The sequence below is a fragment of the Macrotis lagotis genome, chromosome 5 (assembly GCF_037893015.1).
Source record: "Macrotis lagotis isolate mMagLag1 chromosome 5, bilby.v1.9.chrom.fasta, whole genome shotgun sequence".
Classification (NCBI taxonomy): Eukaryota; Metazoa; Chordata; class Mammalia; order Peramelemorphia; family Peramelidae; genus Macrotis; species Macrotis lagotis.
In genome coordinates, this window is record NC_133662.1 from 236,648,856 (window position 1) to 236,670,248 (window position 21,393).

General features: G+C 42.4%; 1 protein-coding gene across 2 annotated transcripts in view; it reads right to left on the reverse strand.

The window, feature by feature from the left end:
* Nucleotides 1–21,393, reverse strand: part of RHBDL3 (rhomboid like 3) — a 69,441-nt gene that overhangs the window by 30,178 nt on the left and 17,870 nt on the right. For both annotated transcript variants that reach the window (XM_074188967.1, XM_074188966.1), the window contains 4 exons: nt 15,550–15,708; nt 9,602–9,826; nt 5,345–5,493; nt 205–317 (listed from right to left, as the gene is read on the reverse strand). In XM_074188967.1, the coding sequence (XP_074045068.1) occupies nt 205–317; nt 5,345–5,493; nt 9,602–9,826; nt 15,550–15,708 (646 nt within the window). The remainder of the gene's footprint in view (nt 1–204; nt 318–5,344; nt 5,494–9,601; nt 9,827–15,549; nt 15,709–21,393) is intronic.

Here is a 21,393-nt window from a genome sequence, read left to right on the forward strand (position 1 = left end):
GTGTCAAGCCCCAGAGATACAAAGATAGAAAGAGAGTCCCTTTTCCCAAGGAGCTCACACTCTAATTGGGGAAGTTAATTCATAAAAGAAAGGTTCAGTTTACAAGGCAGATGGAAAGGCCTGGGAGGGCTGAGGGAGAATATGACCTGAAACCATGAAGGTTTTCCCAGACAGCTCTGGGGTGGCTGACTCAGCCCCACCTACCTGCCACAACCCCAGCCACATAGACGAATCCAATGCGGGCAGCTCCATGTACCATCTCCAAAGGGACACCCACCAAGAGTTGCAGGACCACGTTGAGACCTAGGTGTTCTATCCTGTACCAGAGGCAGAGAAAGTTCCATCAGATAGTTGGTCTTTGAAAAAAGGGGCCCTCCTTCCATCCAATCTGAGAACAAATGCTCAGGAGTGTGAGGGGACTGAGAGGAGGAACATCTGTTTTTTGGGAGAAGTTTGGAGCTTCTTGGAAGCTGTTTCGTGGCTTGGCTCAGCAGGCAAGCACCCAGTCTGCTGAGTAAGGTTTTTTTCACCCTATTGCCTTCTCTCTGTAGGAGGAGAAGAGCTGGGGTGGGGGGACAAGATCCAGTAAGGGATGTCACTCAGCAACCAGCTGTTAAAGAAAATTTTGAGAGAGGTTGCCTTGGATCCGTGACTTCCTTAGAGGTTTGACTCAAGTACCTGCTCCCACATGAAGACTTTTCTGCTCCCCAGTAATTGTTAAAATGTTCCCACCAAAATTATTCTCTATTTTGGATGTCTTGTATATACTTGTCTATGTACACTTTGTTTCTTCCAAAGGGAATAAGTTCCTTGAGCAAGGACTATTTTGTTTTATTTCTAGTCCCCTGCAATTCTCCACTCCAGCACCCAGGACAGTGCCAGGCAGACTAGAAGGTGTTAGGATGGTGTAGTTATATAATGGAAGAGAACTGGATTTGAAGTCAGAGGATCTGGACCTCTGACCCTTAGTACCTGAATGAGCTAAACTGCCAAGCATTCAAACATTATTATGAAGACTGCAACTGTGATGGGCTGGGTATGTTATTAAAATATCAGAAGTATGTTTGCTGAAAAAAACAATTTTATGGAGAGCTCACACAGGGCAAGAGCTCCCCAGGGAGTCAGAAGAATCACTACCAGGACACTCTAAAGAACTTTAGAATTGATTGTGCAAAATGGGAGACCCTGACACAAGACCACTGTCTTGCCCAGCATAGCATGCCTCATCAGTGAGGGTGCTGTGCTCTATGAGGGAGGCAGAATTGAAGCAGCTCAAAGGAAGTGTGACATGTAAGTTTACAGGAAGCACCCCAGGTGTTCTCAGGGACTATTTGTGCCTTGGTCAGTGGCAGAACATTCCAAGTTCATATCAGTCTGATCAGTCACAGACACTGTAATTTGTCTCAAACATAGTGATGTCATTTTGCTCTGTTTTGATAATGAAGGACAAGAACCAAACAACCTGAATGACCTTAGACAGTCTCAACCTCCAAAACTAGTTTTCTCATCTGCAAAATGAAAGGTTTGGACTAGGTGACCTGTAAGGCTCCTTCAGCTTTAAACTTCTAATGCTATGATTCTATAAAAGAGTATTGGGTTTGGAATCAAAGGACCAAGATTCAAAGCCTGATTCGGTTACTTATTACCCATGTGATTGTGGGCAAACCACTTCAACTCTCTAGGGTTCCATTTCCTTAGTTTTAAAATAAGGGGGTTACATAAGCTGATCTTTATGGTCCCTTCTAGGGATCCCAAAAATGATTGGATGAGATTAAGAAATATCATCTAAATGAGTGTTCAGAACTCAAAGTGACTGATGGTGCCATAATGTACAGAGAGAGCATCAGATAGCTAAGCCCAAGTCCAAATCTTGCCTCAGACATTTACCAACTGGGTAACATAAGGCCTTCTGAGTTCAAAATCTGGCTTCAGATCCTTTCTCTGTGACCTTGCATAAATCACTTAACTTCTGTATGCCTCAGTTTCCTCAACTGTAAAATGGGGATTAATGGCATCTGCCTCCCAAGATCATTGTGAAGATCAAATGAAATAACATTTAGGAAAGCCTTGCTTAGCATATAGTTGGTAACTAAATAAATGCTTATTATCTCCCTTTCCAAGGTTAGCACTGGGTCAGGTCTCCATTGCATACTCTAATAAGTCATGTCACCATTTTGAACAAAAAATACTTTGCCACCCATTTCATTCATCGAGGCAGCCCTGTCATTCAGACATTTGAATATTCTATTGTGGGCTCCCACAAAGTCTGGCACCAAAGCATACACTTTCCTCTGTTTCACTTAGAAGGAACAGTTATGAAAAGGATCAGAGAAATTAGATCTTGTAGGGACCACAAGGGTCATCCGATCCAACCTCTTCCATTTTACAAATGAGGAAACAGAGGCACCGGAGGTAAGTGACTTGTCCAAGGTTGTGAGTAGCAGCTAGGATTCAAACCCAGGTCCTTTGCCTCCAACATACTTTCCCACTGGCCACCTCCGAACCTGATCATTATAACTTTTCCTCTTTGGAGAGTGAGAAAGAAGGCCAGTAGAGCAAGAAGCAAGACCAGAATCCTCTAGGATCATCAGGGGAAAATGGAGAGTGGATGAAAAGGGATTGGATGGCAGAATAACAATAATTATAATGACAATGATAATGATAATAATAATGATGATGATGATAATAATAATAATAATAATAATAATAATAATAATAATAATAATAATAATAATTTTGTCCTTCATTTTTGAAGAAGACCATGATATCAGGGAGGTGATGCCATGACAAACACATGAATTGAATTTGAGCAAGGGGGTCACCAGGGCTCACTTTCTCCTCCACAGCCATCTGGGTCCAGTGGCCAGATATGAATCAGGATGACTGGAGATAGCCTTGGATGTGAGGCAGTCAGGTTAAATGACTTGCCCAAGGTCACACAGCTAGTAAATGGCAAGTATCTGAGGCTGAATTCGAACTCCCATCCTGAATCCAAAGCCAGTGCTCTATCCACTGTGCCACCTAACTGCCCATGGCAGAAGAAGAAGGTTCTTCTTAAGGGTAACTTCTGTATCAAGGCTGGTCTCTTTCTGACCTAGCCTTTGGAAAAGCTCTATTAAACTAAGCTCTATTAATTCGCATCAACCCCTCTGAGCTGGTCATTCTTTCCAATGACAGAATCCAATTGATTTATCAGTGTCCAGCTGCCTCAGGGAATAGACAGAATGGCCAAGGGAATTAATAAACCCAAGTACCCCCACCTCTGATTATGGCTGTATCAAAAGCTAAAGTGGGGAGAAGGGGAGAAGAGATTAACTATCCCTCCACCTGCCCTCTTCTCAGGCCTCTGGATTTCTCAATTCCCTCTGATTTTAGTTTTAGCAGCCACCTGGATGGCTTGCCATCCCACAAGTACCCTCCCTCCCCCTGCCTGGCAGGGGAGTAAATTAGGGACTGAGACAATTACCATTTTAAAGGCTCAGCAGGAAGTAAACTCACAATGGCTCTCTCCCCATGGTGAGCCTAGCCAGTCTGGCTCTTTCAGAGTGGGGGAAGGAACAAAGGCCCTCTGGGAACCGAACACTAGGCCTGGCCCCGTCCTTTCCCAAGGGTGAGACTACTCCAGAGAGCAATGGGTCAACAGGTCATTTCCCCCCAAAGTTCAGTGGAGATGGCTGGGAGAAAAACTAGATTGTTTGCCCTTTTGATGTGTGTGTGTGGAGGGAAGAGCTGGGGGGTCTGAGCTCTTGGACCCTGCCCAGTGACCTGGAGTCGGGGAAATATGTCTGGCCTGCTCTGGTTAAGTTATCCCAGCATGGCCTCCTGCCATGCCTCAGCTGACCACTTAGCCTGCAAGTCTGTCTTTGTCATGGAAATGCAGCAGGGGTCTGGCTGATTGTGTCTCTGCCAGAAAAGAGCACCCAGGCTGTGAAAGCTTCAAATAGGAATAAAAAATATCGATTCAAGTCAGGGGGATGACCCTCACGTATCTTCCCTGGCTAGGACTCTGGAAATAATCCACAGAGGAGTAGAAAGTGTGTGTGGGGGGGAATGGTATCATGCACTCTATCCCACCCGATCCCTAGTCCTTTACACCATAACCCTGACCCCTTAAAAATTCAATGGACACTTTTACCAATTCATGGGATCATAGCTCTAAGCCTAGAAATGACCTGGGTGGGGGGCATATAGTCCAACCCCCCTCCTTTTTTTATTTTTATTTTATTTTATTTTTTACAAATGAAAAAAAAGAAGACCTGAGGAAAAAAGAGACTTGTCCAAGGTCACACAGGTAGAAAGAATTTGGGCCAGGCTTTCTATCCTTCTTTTTACTACATTAAATCTGAATGGGAGGTAGCAAGTCATCAGTTCTAGAATCAAAGTACCTGGCCTGGCATTCCAGCTTGGTCATTTTGGATCTGGGATAAGAGAAAAAGCACTAGTCCTAAAGTCAAAGGATCTGGGCTAAAATTCTGCCTCTGTCACTCCATGAGATCTTGGGCAAATCACTTAACTTCTGTGGACCTCAGTTTCCTTCAACTATAAAATGAGGGCACTGGATAAGATGACATCTAGGGTCCTTTTCAGCTTTAAATCTCTATTATTATAATCTTTTTATACTACCTATATATCAAAGGTGGTACAAAGGATAGACCTTTGGGACTGGAGTCAGGAAGACTTGAATTCAAATCTAGCCTCAGTCACTTACTAGCTGTGTGAACCTTTGTCAAGTCATTCTACTCTGTTTGCCTCAATTTCTTCATCTTTCAAATGAGCTGAAGAAGGAAATAGTGAGCCATTCTAATATCTTTGCCAAGAAAACCCTAAATAGGGTTTATAGAATGTTGGATGTGACTGAAAAAAATGAATACCAACCCTAGAATTTCTGAATAGGTTGAACTACAAGATTCCAAAATTCTTTCCAACTCCATATCCATGATCCGTGATGTAATGAATGTATTTTTATTCTCTACTACTCTTAAAGCTTATTCATTATATACTTAAGAACCAACAACAAAAAGAATAATCAAGTAACCTTCCAAAATAAGCAACAAAATCATATGACTAGGTTCTTCTTTGGAACAACTGCATAAGGAAGTCTCAGAGCAAGTAAATAAGTCATAAATAAATGAATCTCAGAGTTGCCTGAAGCTCAGAGAGGCTGTGATTTGTTGATGGTCACATAGCCAGCAAATATCAGAGGTAGGGGATGAATGAATCCTACTTCAGTCCATCATTCTAGCTACCTTATTTTCTTTCCTTTATTAAATAACCCCTTAACATCACAGATTACATTATGAATTATCTTGACTTGGAGAGAGAAGACAGGGAGATTGGTACTTACCCTGCATGCATGAAGATGTAGGTAAGGTAGCGCCAGGCCTGGGCTCGGAGCTGGGGATGATAAACTAAAGCATTCTTCAGGTAATGGGGGTGGGTGACTTGCAATACAAACTGATCCAAGGCCACCCCATTGTAGAGAAAAAAGGCAATCTGGACAAAAGCCAAGAAATGCAGAGTCTCTGTTACTAAGGCTGGAAATGCCTGGGAACCCACCTCCTTTTGCTAACATTCAGAGTTCCTAAAGTGAATTAGAACTACCTCTATCACCCAGGAAACAAGCTGTAACTAGGGTGAGGTGATCAGGGCTCTGCCCTAGGGCACCTAAATTTAGAGAGAAACAACATATGAATTCTTTCAATGTCTTAGAAGTCACTATAGTAACTAATCCTTCCCTCCCACTCAGCTGAATTTGTCCTCCCTCTTTGGGTTTTTTATTTCTTAGTAGGTAAAATGACAGAGATTGACTAGATTAACACAGAAGGTCTCTTCTAGCTCTAAATCAATGGTCTTATCAGTCTTATCATTTAAAAGCTAATTGTTCTTGCTGCTTGCCCCAGGTGTCAAAATTGTTCATTATGGCTCAGTCATTGGGAAAATCCTATTGAAAGTGCATTACACTCGCTACTCTATATTACTATCGTTAGTTATCATGAAGTACACAATGCTACTCCATATTATTATTGTTAATTATTATTATTATTAGCTGACATTTATCCAATACTTTAAGTTTCAAAGTACCTTATTTGCAAAAATGTGGGAAATAAAAGAAGAGTTATAAGCCCAGTGGCAAGCCTCTCTGCTCTCTAAGCTTTAAGACCCCACTTCCCTCTCACATTCCCATGCAATTTCTGACCAGTACCCATGCCTAGAATTCCTTCCTTCCTCACTTTTGCCTCATAGAAGCCCTCTCTTCCTCCAGTCAAGCATCACTTTTTTTAATGAAATGAATCCTTTGCTGATCCTTTCAACTGCCTCTCAAGTTGTCTTGTTTTCAGTTACTTTCTATTCATTTGTACATATTTTCTTTGTATTTCTTCTCCATAAATTCATATAGTAAAAATAGCTAGCCAGATAGCCAAGCCCATTACCCTTGTGTTTAAAATACAGGTGACTAGGCTGAGAGGTGAACAGACCTCTTTACAGGTTTTGTGGCAACTGCTTCCAAACATGTCCCCCCTGACCTGATGTGTTCCACATAACTGATGTTGATACAAGATGACCTCTGGTTAAATTGGAAGCTACTCTATAATACTACTCTTGTGCTCAGTGAGCTATGCTACAACCTCCAGCACTGTGGGAGTAGTAAGTCCTTTCCTCAGGACTCCAGGGAACCATTCTGTCCATTGAAGCATTAACCAAACATAAAGGCTGTTGATGACTGACAGTAAATATGTCTTCTAAGTCATCTTCATCATTATAAGATTTCAAACAGGAGTTAATAAATGGATTAGCATAGGACTTTAAGCTTCAGTTCCAGAACAACACAAACAGAAGGGAAGAGTGGGAAGAGCACCAGTTGGAGTCATAAGATTTGCTGTTACATACCCATGACTCCCTGGACCTCAGTTTCCCCATCTGTAAAATGGGCAAAGTGCTGCCTACCTCATAGGAGCCCTGAGAGGCTCAAATGAAATTTGAAAATTGCCATTGCATATAAAACTACATGGGAAGAAGTCATAGCAACAGACCAAATGTGCTCAGGTCAGCGGATCAAGCCTTCTGTGTTGTGATGAAAACGAAAGAACTAGTGGTGCTTGGTTATTACACTACTGTTTGATTGGGTAGAAACTTCACTGTTGATGAGATAGTTAAATCTATAACTGGTGAAGGAGCTGGAATGCGGGGAAAGACATCATGAATATCTGGGGAAAGACAGCCTGGAGAGTTTCCAGTGACTAGGCTGGACATCCAAAAGAAATTGGTGGTGGGGCAGGTGGGAAGGAATAGTATGATTAAGAAATTATACTGTCTTCAATTCAAATATTTCTAAATTCTATCTTAAATTAGGCGACTTCTATTCAGATGAATAGACTAACAGGAGACTCTATTAAAATATTTTAAAAAATTAAAAAAATTAAAACCAGGTATGTGTACCTCTACTGAGATGTCACATCACATATATTATAATATGGATTTGTGTTCATATATGTGGATGTACATACATATATTTACAATAATAACTTATATTTATAGAGGCAGCATAGAGTGGTGTTTGGAGTGTAGACTTCAGCTTAGGGACCAACCTGGGTTCAAGATCTGTTTCTGATATATACTGGCTATTGAGATTGCCAGAAGGTATAATGCACAATGCTTGATGTGGAGTCAGAAAGACCTGAGTTCAAATTCTGCCTTAGACTCTAACTAACTGAGAGACCCTGGGCAAATTTTTCTTCACTGAAGTTTTCTTATGTCAAATGGGGATGATAATAATGTCTTGCGTGTGTGCATTATTATAAGGATAATAATGTCAGATTCACAAATATACACACACCCCTTATTGTAGTGAAGATCCAATGAGATAACATATGGGAGGCATTTGGCAAGCCTTAAAGTGCTATATGTGAACTATTATTATCTCTAAGAATACTCCTTGAGTGTGGGGCATCTGTTTATATTTGAATTCCACAGAGCTTAGCACATAATGTTTCAAAATACTCATTAAAACTATGACAACCTGGCCTCAATGGCTTAAGGTCTGGGTAGCTGACAAGACTTCCTGATCGTCTGAGTAGAAAAAATATTGCTTGAGGAGTCCATGGTGAGGGTTCTGACTGGTAGACCAGCAAGCCCAATCTACATAATCTCTAAGGATTTCAGGTAAATCTTTATAAATTGCACAAGCAAGGACTCATCTACATTGACGGAGGGGGTTTCCTTATTGAGAGTTCCCTCTAACTAAAATTAAATAGTGCCTGTAATCACTTTGCTAAGCATTCTGCAAACATCTATGATCTTTACAACAACCCTAAAGGTAGGTACTATTGTCCCCATTTTACAGTTGAGAAAACTGAGGCTAAGAAAGGTTAAATGATTCACCCAAGTTTGCCCAGCTAGTAAGTGTTTAAGTCTCCCTGACTCTAAAGGTCATCAACTCACTCGTTTTGTCATTTAGCTGCCAAAATGACAATGAAATCACAAGCCTAACACAAAACAAAACTTAGAAAAAAATAAGTCCCTAATTCTGACCTTGATATTTATATAGTACTTTAGAGTTTACAAAGTATCACAGCTCATTTGAAGCTCATAGCAGCCCTGTGAGGCAGGTTCTATGGGCATTGTTATCTTTATTTTTACAAGTAGGGAAACTGAGTCATGGAAGGTAAGTGACTCTTGCTTACAGTCATACAGCTAGTAAGTGTTGGAAGCAGGGATTTAACTTAAGAGCAAGACTTCAAGCCAAGCACTTTTCACACACACTATCAGGTTGTCTAGATTATTTATATCAATGTGTAAAATGTAAACTCATTGAGTGTAGGAACTGTTTTTCATTCCGCCCCCTTTCTATTCCCTAGATACAGCACATAAAACAGAGCAGATGCTTAATTAATTTTGTTGATTGACTGATTGATATCTAATGCTTCTATATTCTTTTTTTTTTTAGGTTTTTGCAAGGCAAATGGGATTAAGTGGCTTGCCCAAGGCCACACAGCTAGGTAATTATTAAGTGTCTGAGACTGGATTTGAACCCAGGTACTCCTGACTCCAAGGCCGGTGCTTTATCCACTACGCCACCTAGCTGCCCCTAATGCTTCTATATTCAAAGAAATTTTATGCTTAATCTTTCATAAAGCCTATGAGGCAGAGAAAGGGAGTTATTCTCATTTTACAGGGAGAGAAACTGAGGTTCGGAGTGGCTAATGGTACTCATTGAAGAGCAACTGAAAAAATTTGACTTAGAATTTAAAAAAAACTGGGCTGTATTTTAGTACAGTGAATACTAATGGGTTGCCTAAATACTTTAGTTATTTTTTTTTTTTGGATTTTGTTGTAACGGATGATGAAAGAGGACCATTCATCAAATAAGGACTGGAAAGTATTTGTTTCATGGAGGGTGTGAGATGGTTTGTTGTTTTTTAAACAGAATTTTCCTGAAATCACAAATGGGAATTTGCTCTTCATTCTCCATACTTTCTCTGTAGAGTTGTTAGCATCTCACCTGCCCTTCTCCACTACTCCTCACTTCACCTCATATCTGATGGGGCATGTCTCTAGGTCTTCACTCCACCCATCTCCCATCTCCCCAGGAAGTGCCACCTGCCTCCAGGAGAGTGATGGCAATCATGAACCAGGGTGGGGGGCAGCAGGTGTAGCTGTCATAATACCACTTGCGATCAATTTCACGAGGTAGGGTCTCATAGGCAACATGGCGGATCAACCGCTGGGAGAGACTCAGTCCTTTTTCCTCCAGCAATGCCTTGCTGCACAGGCGCCGGTTGCCTTGTAGGATGGCCTGGCGAAAGCTGTTGGACCGCTTGTTGCTCATCTATGGAGAAAAGAAGAGAAATGAAATCTCAAATTGGGCATTTCCTTCTACTAAGGTCATCTTGAGATGGGGTCAGATATAGCCATTTCCTTGTGAGGATAAAGAGCATAAAAAAACTGGGGGAAAAGGAAGAAACTAGAGTGAATGTGATCCAGGATCTTGTAAACTTCCCCACTCATACCACTCTCGGAGATGCCAATCCCTGGAAAAATACATTCCCTGTAAGCTTTAGGAATTTGAAAAAAAAAGTCCAGATAGCTCTATTTTTTCCTTTAAGAGATGTAATTTTCAGTGCTCCTGGAAAAGATGATAGAAGGGACAAAGACAGGCAGGAGGGAGAGAACTGGGAAAGAGCAAGAGAGATGGATGCTGGAGCCTCCCAGGGCAAGAGATATCTATTCTATTTCCCAAGCAGACAGAATCTTTGGAGGGGAAGTTCCCAGCATAAGAGACCAGGAATGGGCTAAGATAATAACATATTAGAGTTATGGAGAGGCAGTATGATACAATGGATTTAAAGAAGGAAGACTTGGGTTCAAATCTTTCCTCTATCACTTAGGACTTGAGTGACATTGGGTAAGTCACCTAACCTCTCTGAGTCTTAGTTTCTCATCCATAATGTGGGGGTCATCCTACATAGTCTCCAAGATTCCTTCCTATTTTATGTCTATGATCCAAGTCCAACCCTCTCATTTTATAGATGAGGAAACTGAGATCCAGGGAATTTAAATAAATGCCTCAAGGTCATAGGTAAGATAAGCAGAGCAGATTCCAAAGCCAGTATCACCGGCTCCCAGTTAAGCTCATTTTCAGAACATTCATTGACACCCCCCCCCCAGCTCCAAGCAGTGAAGGCATTTTATTAGACTTTCAAGTTTAGTGAGGACAATTGCAGTCTCTTCTTTTGAAGCTGTATGCCACCCCTGCCGAAGACCACGCTAACCACATCCTCATCTTGGCTCTACACAATACAGCCAGGTTGCTAACTCTTTCCTCGACTAATGGATCAACCACTCCATCTCCTGACCCTGGGTCTTTGTCCTGTCTGTCCTGGTCTCTAGAATGATTTTTTCCTTTCCATCTCTGCCTTCCAGCTTCCTTCAAGTTCCAACTGAAGTTTAACAGATAGGCAGATCTTTTCTCTTCTGCCCATCACAGACAAGCTTTCTTCTCTCTTCAAGCACGTTTTCTCTCTCTCTTTCCTGTTCCCCTGAAATCTGCAGACAAACAGGAAGACATTCATATATTTTCTTTCTTTCCTCTCCCCAAATATCACAGATAGACATACAGAAATACACACACATTTTCTTCCCCTTCTTTCTCAATTTCTATATTCCCCTTTAATTCTAGTGTCTTCTTTCTGTTAATTATCTCCAATTTATCCTGAATATAACCTGTACATAGTTGTTTGCCTATTGCCTTCTTCATTAGACTGTGGTTGACCCCTCTTGAGGGCAGATTTTGTCTTTAACCATCTTTGTGCCCTAACACTCAAAATATTGCTTGGGTGACGAAATGTTTATTGATTGACTAACCCAACCTCTTTTTGAACCTGGTTTCCAGTCACAGTGAGGTGAAGGATTAACAGTGAGGAAATGTCTGTCTTCCTGGTGCTCCTCCATAGCCACTTCTTTATAATCCTCAAGTCTGATAAACATAGCTCTCTAGCTATGACCAGAGCAGCCGTCTGGGGATTATCTGATTGTTCTGGGCTTCAAATAGTCCACTTCACCTATGGAAGCCTGGACCCAGACACCTGCATGCAATTCTGTGAAGGCAAAAAGTCCAGAGCAGGTGTCAACATGCAAGACTATGGTGAGTGGGTACATTGGAAACTATAAAGAGCTCCCGGAAAGTGAACTATAACTGTAAAGAGCTCCTGGAAAGTGAACTATTATTATTCAATCATGTGTAAGGAGGACGATAACTCTGGCTCAGGATTAAATAAGGGAGCTGGAGGACATCGAGAAAGCTAGACTGCTCCTGCCCCCCAAAGCCCTTCTTTTTTTTTCCATTACAACGTTTTCTCAACAATGCTCCCTGGCTGCAAATCACATCACATCACGATCTCCAAAGAACTGAAGCTGCAGGAGGTCCAGTGGCAAAGGAGACAGTGCCTGGCAGGCAGAAGGCTGAGGCATATTGCCAACAAAGGCAGTCACAGAGAGTGTGCTGCAAGTCCTCCACCCCAGCCCAAGAAACTTTCTGGAACCATCCTTCTGGAATCTCCTCAACTCCTCTATTCCTGGGCCTTCTAGCATTTCATTTCCACTCCATTTATTTGCTCTGATTCAGAGATTGCTTTGAAATACAACTTAATCAGTGGTTTCAAGTGTAAGTGTTTCTTCTCTCCAACTCTTGAGAGGGGGACCACATTTCTTCAGCCTTTTTAACCTCTTACCAAACACTCACCCACTCTCTCTTTTATCTCTTTTGATATCTATAGATGGTAACATAAACACACACACACACACACACACACACACACACACACACACACACACACCCTTTCTCTCCTCTCTCCTCTTATCACAGATACCTTTTCTCTTCAGACACACTTTCTCTTTTCTTTCCCTCAAACCTGCAGACATACAGAACAATATTCATGAATTTTATCTCTTCCCAAATTTCACGGACACACAGAAATGCACATTCACATACATATACCTTCTTCTTTCTCAACATCTACAAATAGAAATGGACACCTTCTCCCCCTAATAGCTACAAATAGATTCACACACACACACACACACACACACCCTCTCCTCTTCCTAAATATCACAGGTTTTCTTTCTTCTCTTATCATTCACACTTTTTTTTCTCTCCAAAGTTCAGACATACAGAATGACATTCACATACTTTCTCCTCTCCCCAACTATCATAGATATGCCAAAACAAGACACTCATAGACACTCTTTTTCATTCCTCTTCTTCATATCTGCAGACACATTTTCTTTCCTCCCATCCCTAATGTCTACACATACACACACACACACACACACACACACACACACACACACACACACAAACTCGGAACCCAATGCTGATACTTAAGTCTGAGATAGGAATGGCCTCCTTCATTCAGTCCATCCACTCATGCAACCCATCCACAAGGTCAAGACTGCCCCTTCCTCTCCTCTAGGGTCAGCTCCACTCCAAAGAAGACAAGTTTTCCCTTCAATGAACTTTATTTTCCACCAATTAATGGCTAACTCTAAAGAAACAAATGCTGATGGCATGGAGCCCCTTTGTATGGAAGTATGACATTCCTGCCATCCTGTAGGGAGGCAGCCTGGATGCTCTTATTCCCCGGACCATCCAGATAGCCCTGGCTGGGGGAAGCCGATAGGCCTCTACAAGACCTGAGTCTATGACCTTGATCTCATTAGGCCTGGACTCTAATCAGCTCACTGTAACCCTCCAAGCATCCTCCCTGTGGATCGTGCTTTGGCTCTAGTCATTAAACTCAATTTGTCTTCTGTGTTTCTCAAATGTTCCCAGGAGTCTCTCCTAAGAGAAAGGAAGCTCCCTCCAAACAAGCTGAGCAGGGACCTCAGACGCAGGCACAGGAGCGGGCTTGGCAGGGAAGGGAGGGGGTTCTACTGAGCCTTTAAGAGCCATGCATATTCCTGTACATTTACAGACCCAAGGGCAAAGTCATCCTGTGACTAAGATTAGTTAGAATGGGAAGAAACCAACATCCTCCATTTTAGAGCTGCAAAAAAACCAAGGTCCAGAGGGGGACCTGACTTTTACAAGGTGGGATGATGTCACTCTGCCCTACTCAATAAACATCAGTGGCTCCCTATGAACTCCAGGATTAAATATGAAGTTCCCATTTAAAACTCTTCAAAGTCTGTGCTCTCCTACCTTTCTTGTCTTCTTATACTTCACCCCCTTCAAGACTCAGTTCTCTAGATACCCTTGCTGTTGTTTCTCAGACACCACCCTCCGTCTCCCACCTCTGATCTTTGCCTCCCTGATTTCCTTTAAAGCTCAGCTCAATGCTCACCTTCTGCAGCAGGTCTTTCCCAGTCTCTGCTGCTACTAGTGTCTTCCCAACTTGAGTTAACTTCCGTCTACTCTATATCTTGAACACGCCTAATTATTTACATGTTGTCTCCCTAATTTAAATATAAGCTCCTTGAGGGCATTATTATTATGATTATTATTATTGTCTTTCTTTGTACTCCCCAGTTGAAATAGTAAGTGCTGAATAAATGTTTGTGGCTTGCTAACAAGGTTCCTTAGTTAGTGGAAAAGACCAAACTAGGCCCCAGGTTTCCTGACCCCCACCTTCTATGGTCTTTTACTATACCACACTACCTCCCTAATCATTCTGAAGGAAGAATTTCACACAGATGAAATTATTTGCTATCAAGACAAATGAGAATGATATCACATGTATAAGTCTTGAGGTTCTGTGATTTGATCCATTAAAAACTCCAAGTAAGGAAAATTCCCTTCAGTGTCCATAATGACCTCAGGGAGGAGTCTGGGGCCCTCAGAGGTGGTTTGATTTGCCCAGACTGGATCTGTCAGAGGTGAGACTCAAACCCAGATCTTCCCAGTTTGAAGACTAGCTTTCTATTCCCTGTGACACAATTCCCTCTCCTCAAAGACAGTTTGAGAGAGAGGGCCTCCAGTGGACCCCAGAGTCCTATTAGCTATGTGATCTGGGGCAAGTCACCCTCTGTGTGTTTCTATTTCTTCATCTGTAAAATGGAGATGATCATAGCCCCTCTCTCACAGAATTAACATGAGGATCAATTGAGATAATATTTGTAAAGGTCTGATACTTAATAAAACCCTAGTTCCATTCTCTTTTCTCCTTACAAATGGAATGAGATTTAATTTTGCACATATATATCCTTTCAGTAAACTTTGGGATAAAGGCATATAGATTATGGTGATGTGGTTCAATTTGCACAGGATACACTCTGGTTGCCCATTAATTTCTTTTATGGAGTTCAGGGACCCTCTTTAGGAGGTAGAACCATCATGCCCATTTTAAAGACAGGAAAAGAGAAACCAAGAGGGAAGACTTCCATGGCCTTCCCACACTCAATCAGTAGCCTAATTAGAGTGAGAAGGTTGGTTTCCTCCTTCTGGCCTACCAGCCCAGCTCAACTCCCCCCACAACACCCCAAGGCAGCCTGAACCAGATTAAAATGTAATTGGACACTTAACCCCATTTCCTTGCAAAAACAAACAAAAAAATGTAATTGGAAAAACATTAGCAAAATAAATAAGAAAGTGATAAAACAGATAATATTAATATGTTGTTTGTTAAGTCCCCATGGGGCCCTCAGGGATCTTTATGGAAAGTTTAGTGGTTGCTCTTCCTAATAGAGTTTAATGGGACAGGCTACTTCATCTGAGATCTTTTCCATCATATATGTGAAATTCTGCCTGATCTCATCTCCCCTTAGATCAGTTTGATGACCATCATCACCTTCACATACCCACCCAGACCCATACCCAGCCTCCAAATTCAGTCCCAGTTAGACTAGACATAGCCCAAGATAAAGGGCTAGCGGTGAGGTACCCTCTGTCATGTGACACTGATGATGCCTCACCCCCTCTTGTCCCCCACAAAGGCATCACCATTGAGTGTAATAAGGATATGAACTCCAATGAATCTTTTGCCAGAGAGCAGTTGGGGCTCAAACCTGAAGAAACTGAGGGGCCCAGAGATCGAGTACCTGGACTGGCTTGCTCACCAGGTTGACGAAATCCTGGTAGCAGATGTGTCCATCCGAATGGCTGTCGGCAAGGGCCAGGAGCACCTCTCTCTTATGTGGGTCCAGCTCGGACCCGTGGCTTTCTAAGAGGCTCCGGAACTTGCCTGTGCTAATGTAGCCGGTGTTCCCAGGGTCAAACTGCAGAAGGAAGGAGAGAGTGGAGATGTCAGATCATGGATCCGCCTTCCCATCCAACCCAAGCCTGGCTCCTTCTCCATCATCCTTTGGGTCTCTTCTGGCTGCCTCCCTAGCATAGTGGCTACGGCTCAGGACTGGGAATCATCAAGATCCAAATTAGAATCCTATCTCCCATAATTCCCAGCTATATGATTTCTGGAAAATCTATTCAGCCCCCACCCCCTTCAGATTCAAGTCAAACCATAAAGAACTCATATATGTCTTAGGATTTTTTTAAGTTCTCTTTTTTTAGGTCCAATTTTATTTTATTTTCATGTCTGAATTCCTTCCCTCCCATTTCCACCCTCACCCCCTTCATTGAAAAAGTGAGAAAAATAAAACTCATTACAAACCTGTCCCTCCCACTTCCACCCTCTCCCCCTTCATTGAAAAAGTGAGAAAAATATAACTTATTCCAAGCTTGTGCCTCCCACTTCCACCCTCATCCCCTTTATTGAAACAGTGCGAAAAATATACCTCATTACAAACCTGTCCCTCCCACTTCCACCCTCACCCCCTTCGGTGAAAGAGTGAGAAAAACATAACCTGTTACAAACATAAAAACAAGTAAAACCAATTCCCACCTTGGCTATGGGATTTCTATGTGTGTCCGCACACACATAATATATAGAGTATTTATAAATGCACACATGTGTGAATATACATATATGTTCATGTAAACATATAAACATGAATATAAAAATCTGTATCAGTTCTCCGAGTTGATCATCTCTCTATTTAGATCGCATTCAATAGACATCTACTAAGTGCTTTCTGTTTGCTGGTAGCCACACCAACTACTTGGGAATAAAAAAAAAAGACACAAATTCAGTCCTTGCCCTCAGGGAGCTTACCTTCTAATGTGGGGAGGGGAGGGATAATGTTGGGGAAAAGAATAAGCAACTCGATAGATACAAGATGTATAAAGAGTACAGGGAAGACATTCTGAGAGGGGAAGCAGACCCGGCTCCCTCATCTGTAAAATGGGGATAATTACAGTGCCTACCTCAGAAAGTTGTTGTGAAGCTCATCTATGAAAAGCATTTTGCAAACCATAAAACATTATATAAAAAGAAATGAATGATTTTTCCATTCATTCTCCATCAGCCTTGTGCCCTCTGCTTTTGACCAAAGACCCTTAGGACCATTTCTTCGGTTCATTTGATGTGTATTGTTTTGCCCCAAATCATAAGATGACTAGAATCATTGAGCTTCTAAGGTAATGGGATCACAGAAGAGTGCCTAATCCAACCCTCCTTTCACAAAGATATCAAGGCTCAGACAGTGACAATGACCTATCCAGGATCATCAAGTTCATAAGGGATAGAGCTGGGAGTGGCCACCAGATCCAGTGCTATGCCCACTGCCCCATTTCATCACACACAGAGTCTCTGTCCTGTCTTCTTGAGTCACAGCTTTTAGGAAATACATATCAGAGGTGACGTATGCATTGGCTCCATGGGCTGGATATGCCCCTCAGTTCTTTAGCAAGCATGGGTGCCCCCAGAAGCAGCTGCTTTGCCAACCTGCAGTCTGGAAGGACTCTTCTGATCTGGCACTGGGCTCACAGACCAGTCGAGGAAGGCTGAGGAGCACAGGACACAAGTGAGGCCCCCCTGGCCTAGATGAGCTGGGTTGGGGAGGCTGGGAATCTCTCTGCTGAGCATCATTAACAGGCCAAGCCAGGGGCAGGATTGGGGTGATGAGTCCCCTGAGAGCTGATCCAGCCAGCTCCACAGTCTGCCTGGTGCTCTCTCCCGGCAGGTGGGGCTTCATTTAATTTGATGACAAGGCAGTCACGGCCCACGGAGGAGAAGAGTCAGGAATCCAGGCTGGATTCCTAAATCTCTAGGGAGGCAGCTGTCAGTTGGATGTTTAAAAGAAAGTTCCTAAACAGGAAAGTTGGAAACCTGGGAGTTAATAAGGTCCCCATCACTGGAGGTCTGTAAGAGGTGGCTCATCAAGGACTCTGCTAGTTCAGTTTAGAAGAGATGAGTAGCAAGGTATAGATTTAGAATCAGAAGAACTGAATTCAAACCCTATGTACTTTAGACAAGTCTCCATCTCCTTGGGTCTCAGTTTCCCCATCTGTCCAATGAGGGAGTTTCACAGATGGCCTCAGATCTAGATATTATATCCTATCATAGCCCCAGGAGGTTACACTATCTTTCCAAAGTCCTTCCCCACAAATGTATTTTTCTCTTTCCTGACCCCCCCCAAAATAAAATCCTAAACCTATTCTTTGTTTATAATAGAAAGAGTTGAATGGACAAATGTTTGCTGTAGCTAGGTCCCCACCAATATATTCCCAATGGGTCCTGCAGGAATTTGGCATCATCCCCCATCCCTTGGGAGATGAGTCCTCTGACTGCCGGTGGGGCATGGGGAGGGTAAGCTCAGGGAGAGGGCCCATCTGCCCTCATTCCATCTCCAGACAAAGGACCACCTGCTCCCCCCATCCCCTGGGTATTCCCCCATTGTCCTTGTGACCATGTTTGCCCTCTGTTTCTCCATACCCTCACCCTCCCACAAGCACATGACAAGGGTCCTGGTGGGGAGTGGATGAACTGGAAAACAAATTGGAAGGCGTCCGAGGCATCTTTCTCTTTGCCAAAATCTTGCTCCTTTAAATTGGGGCCAGACGGGCCAACCAGAGGGGAGATTGGCACCCCTGCTAACAAGATATTAGGGACAGCTGAGCACACCAGAGGGGCGAAGGGAGGAGCTTCCCAGACACAGCTGGGAGGCAACACTTGACCAATCAACCCCAACAGTGGGGAAGCCAGGAGCAAAAATGGGATTCAGAAGAGGGATCCAGGGCTCAGACTGAGCGGTTTGGGGAGGGTAGACCATAAAGGGAAATAGCTTAAAAAACAACAAAAATAAAAACTATTTACATGCAGACAGAAGGGTGGGGAGAGGAGGGTGAGTGCAAAGGCAGGAGGAAGCCACTAACATCCCCACCATCCTTGACTCCCAGCAAATGAAATTCTAAGCTTAGAAAGGAGGTAACGAGGTGGCACAATGGATGGTCCACTATCGCTGGAGAGAGGAGGACCTGAGTTCAAATCCAACTTTAGCCAAGTGATACTAGCTGTGTGATCCCCAGACAAATCACTTAGCCCCAATGGATTTGAAGGGAAGAGAAAAAGAAAGAATTGAGGCCTGAATTTCATTGAATGAGTTAAAATCAACTTTTGAAAGAAAAATTTGCCCCAACTGAGAAGTCTGTTTTAAAGCTGTATGAGCATGGACAAATTATGTAACATCTCTGAGACTTATCTTTTGCATTCATAAAATGGGGAGCATAATACTTATAGGAGAAGGGCAGTATGGCTGACCTCAAAGCCTAGAAGACCTGGGTTCAAGTCCTGGTTCTACCATATAATGACTGGATAACTAAAAAAAACTACTTAATCTTCAAAAGTTTTAGGAAACTGAGACTAAATGGTAAAGAAAACAAGGACCCACGTTGGTGAGTGAGAGCCCTTACCTAGAAGATTCCTATGTCAATAAAGCCTCAAGTTCTGCTAACATTTAATGCCTAAAATATTTACTCACAGGGTTGCTAAGGTTTTTATGAGATAATGTATGAAAAATGCTTTGTAAATGGTACAGCATAATGTGTCAGTTAGACATAGAGTACTGAATCTGGAGTCAGAAGACCTGAGTTCAAATCGTCAGATACTTCCTAGTCATATGACCTTGGGTAAGTCATTTAACCTTTGTTTCAGTTTCCACCTCAGTAAAATGGGAATTAGAACAGTACCTTCCCCCCAGGGTTGTTGTGGGGATCAAATAACAGGTTTGTAAAGTACTTTTCAAACCTTAAAACGCTATTAAAATGCCAGCTGTTATTTCTGATGGGGTTCAGATTTAAATGATCTATTCTGAAATCTCTCTCACCTTCATCTATTGGCTGTTTCCCTAATGCCAAAAAACATGCTCATGTCTCCATCATCCTCAAAAATAGTCCTAATTTGATCCATCCATCCATCCCTGCTCTCATTCTGTACCTCTCCTCCCTCTTGTGACTAAAGGCTTTTTTTTTTTGGCAAGGCAATGGGGTTAAGTGACTTGCCCAAGGTCACACAATCAGGTAATTATTAAACGTCTAATGACTAAAGAATTTCACAAGACTTTCTATTATAGATGCTTCCACTTCATCTCTTCATCTCTCCTTACTCTCTTCTTAACTCTACAGTCTGGCTGATATTCTCAATATTTTGCCAAAATCCTCTCTCTGATCTTAAAATGGATCTCTTAATTGTCTAATCCTATGACCTTTTCTCAAACCTAATCTTTCTTGACTTCTGAAGATTCTGACACTGTGTATAACTTTCTTCTCCTTGATAATCTCTCTACTCTCTAGGTTTTTAAACTGCCTAGCATTCCAACATTACTACAGAGAGTACCACTATGATGGGCTGGACATGTTATAAGAATGCTAGATGAGCATTTGCAAAAAAAAAAAGTCAGACACTGTAATTTGTCTCAAATATAGTGATGTCATTTTGGTCTTCAATAACAAAGGCCAAGAACCAACCAGGTTTTTAAAGTCTTCCTCTCTCCTGGCTCTCCTCCTTCCCATTTGATTCTCCTCAGTCTCCTTGTCTGGACCTTCACCCTGGAATGCCCATTAAGTGTGGGAGGTTCACAGGGTTCTATCCTAGGCTCTCTCCTCCTATTCTAGTGTTTTTCTTGGTGATCCCATTGGTACTCATGGATTCGATTATCATCTCTATGCTGATGATTCTCAAATCTACTCATCCACCCTAACTTCTCTACTTGGTCTCCATTTTCAAATCTCCAAGTACTCATTGGGTCTCTCAAACTGGGTATCCTGTAGGCATCTTAAACTCATTATGAGTTGAAAATGGAACTCATTTTCCTTCTCCCCAAACCCTCCCTCTTCTCCTAACTTCTCTATTGCTATTGAAGATACCATTATTCTCTTGGTCACCCAAGCTCACTACTGAGATATCATCCTTTGCTCCTTTCTTTCTCTCACACTTCCATATCCAATCTGTTTCCAAAGTCAATCTCATATATTCTCCCTTCTCTCTTCAGGCACCACAACCACCTCATTCTTGGACTATTACAATAGCCTGTTGTTAGGTCTTCCTTCATTCCTTCCTAATCTGTTCTTCATTCAACTATCAAAATGATCTTCCTAAAGTGCCAGAATCTCATTCATAAACTCCAGAAGCTTCCTATTACCTCCAAAATCAAATATAAAATCCTTGTTTGATTTTCAAAGCTATGGAAAGCCTCTATCCCCTCCCACCTTTTCATTTTTCTTCTAATTACTTACCCCTGCCACAACATATGCTATATACTCTTGGATCCACTGATATAGCCTTCTTTGATCTCTCTCTCTCTCTCTCTCTCTCTCTCTCTCTCTCTCTCTCTCTCTCTCTCTCTCTCTTTGCAAGGCAAATGGGGTTAAGTGGTTTGCCCAAGGCCACACAGCTAGGCAATTATCAAATGTCCAAGGCCAAATTTGAACTCAGGTACTCCATCCAGACTCCAGGGCTGGTGCTCTGTCCACTGAGCCACCTAACTGTCCTCTCTTTGATGTTTCTCAAACAGGATGACTCCATTTTCCAATTCAGAACATTTTCATTGACTATTCCTCATACCTGG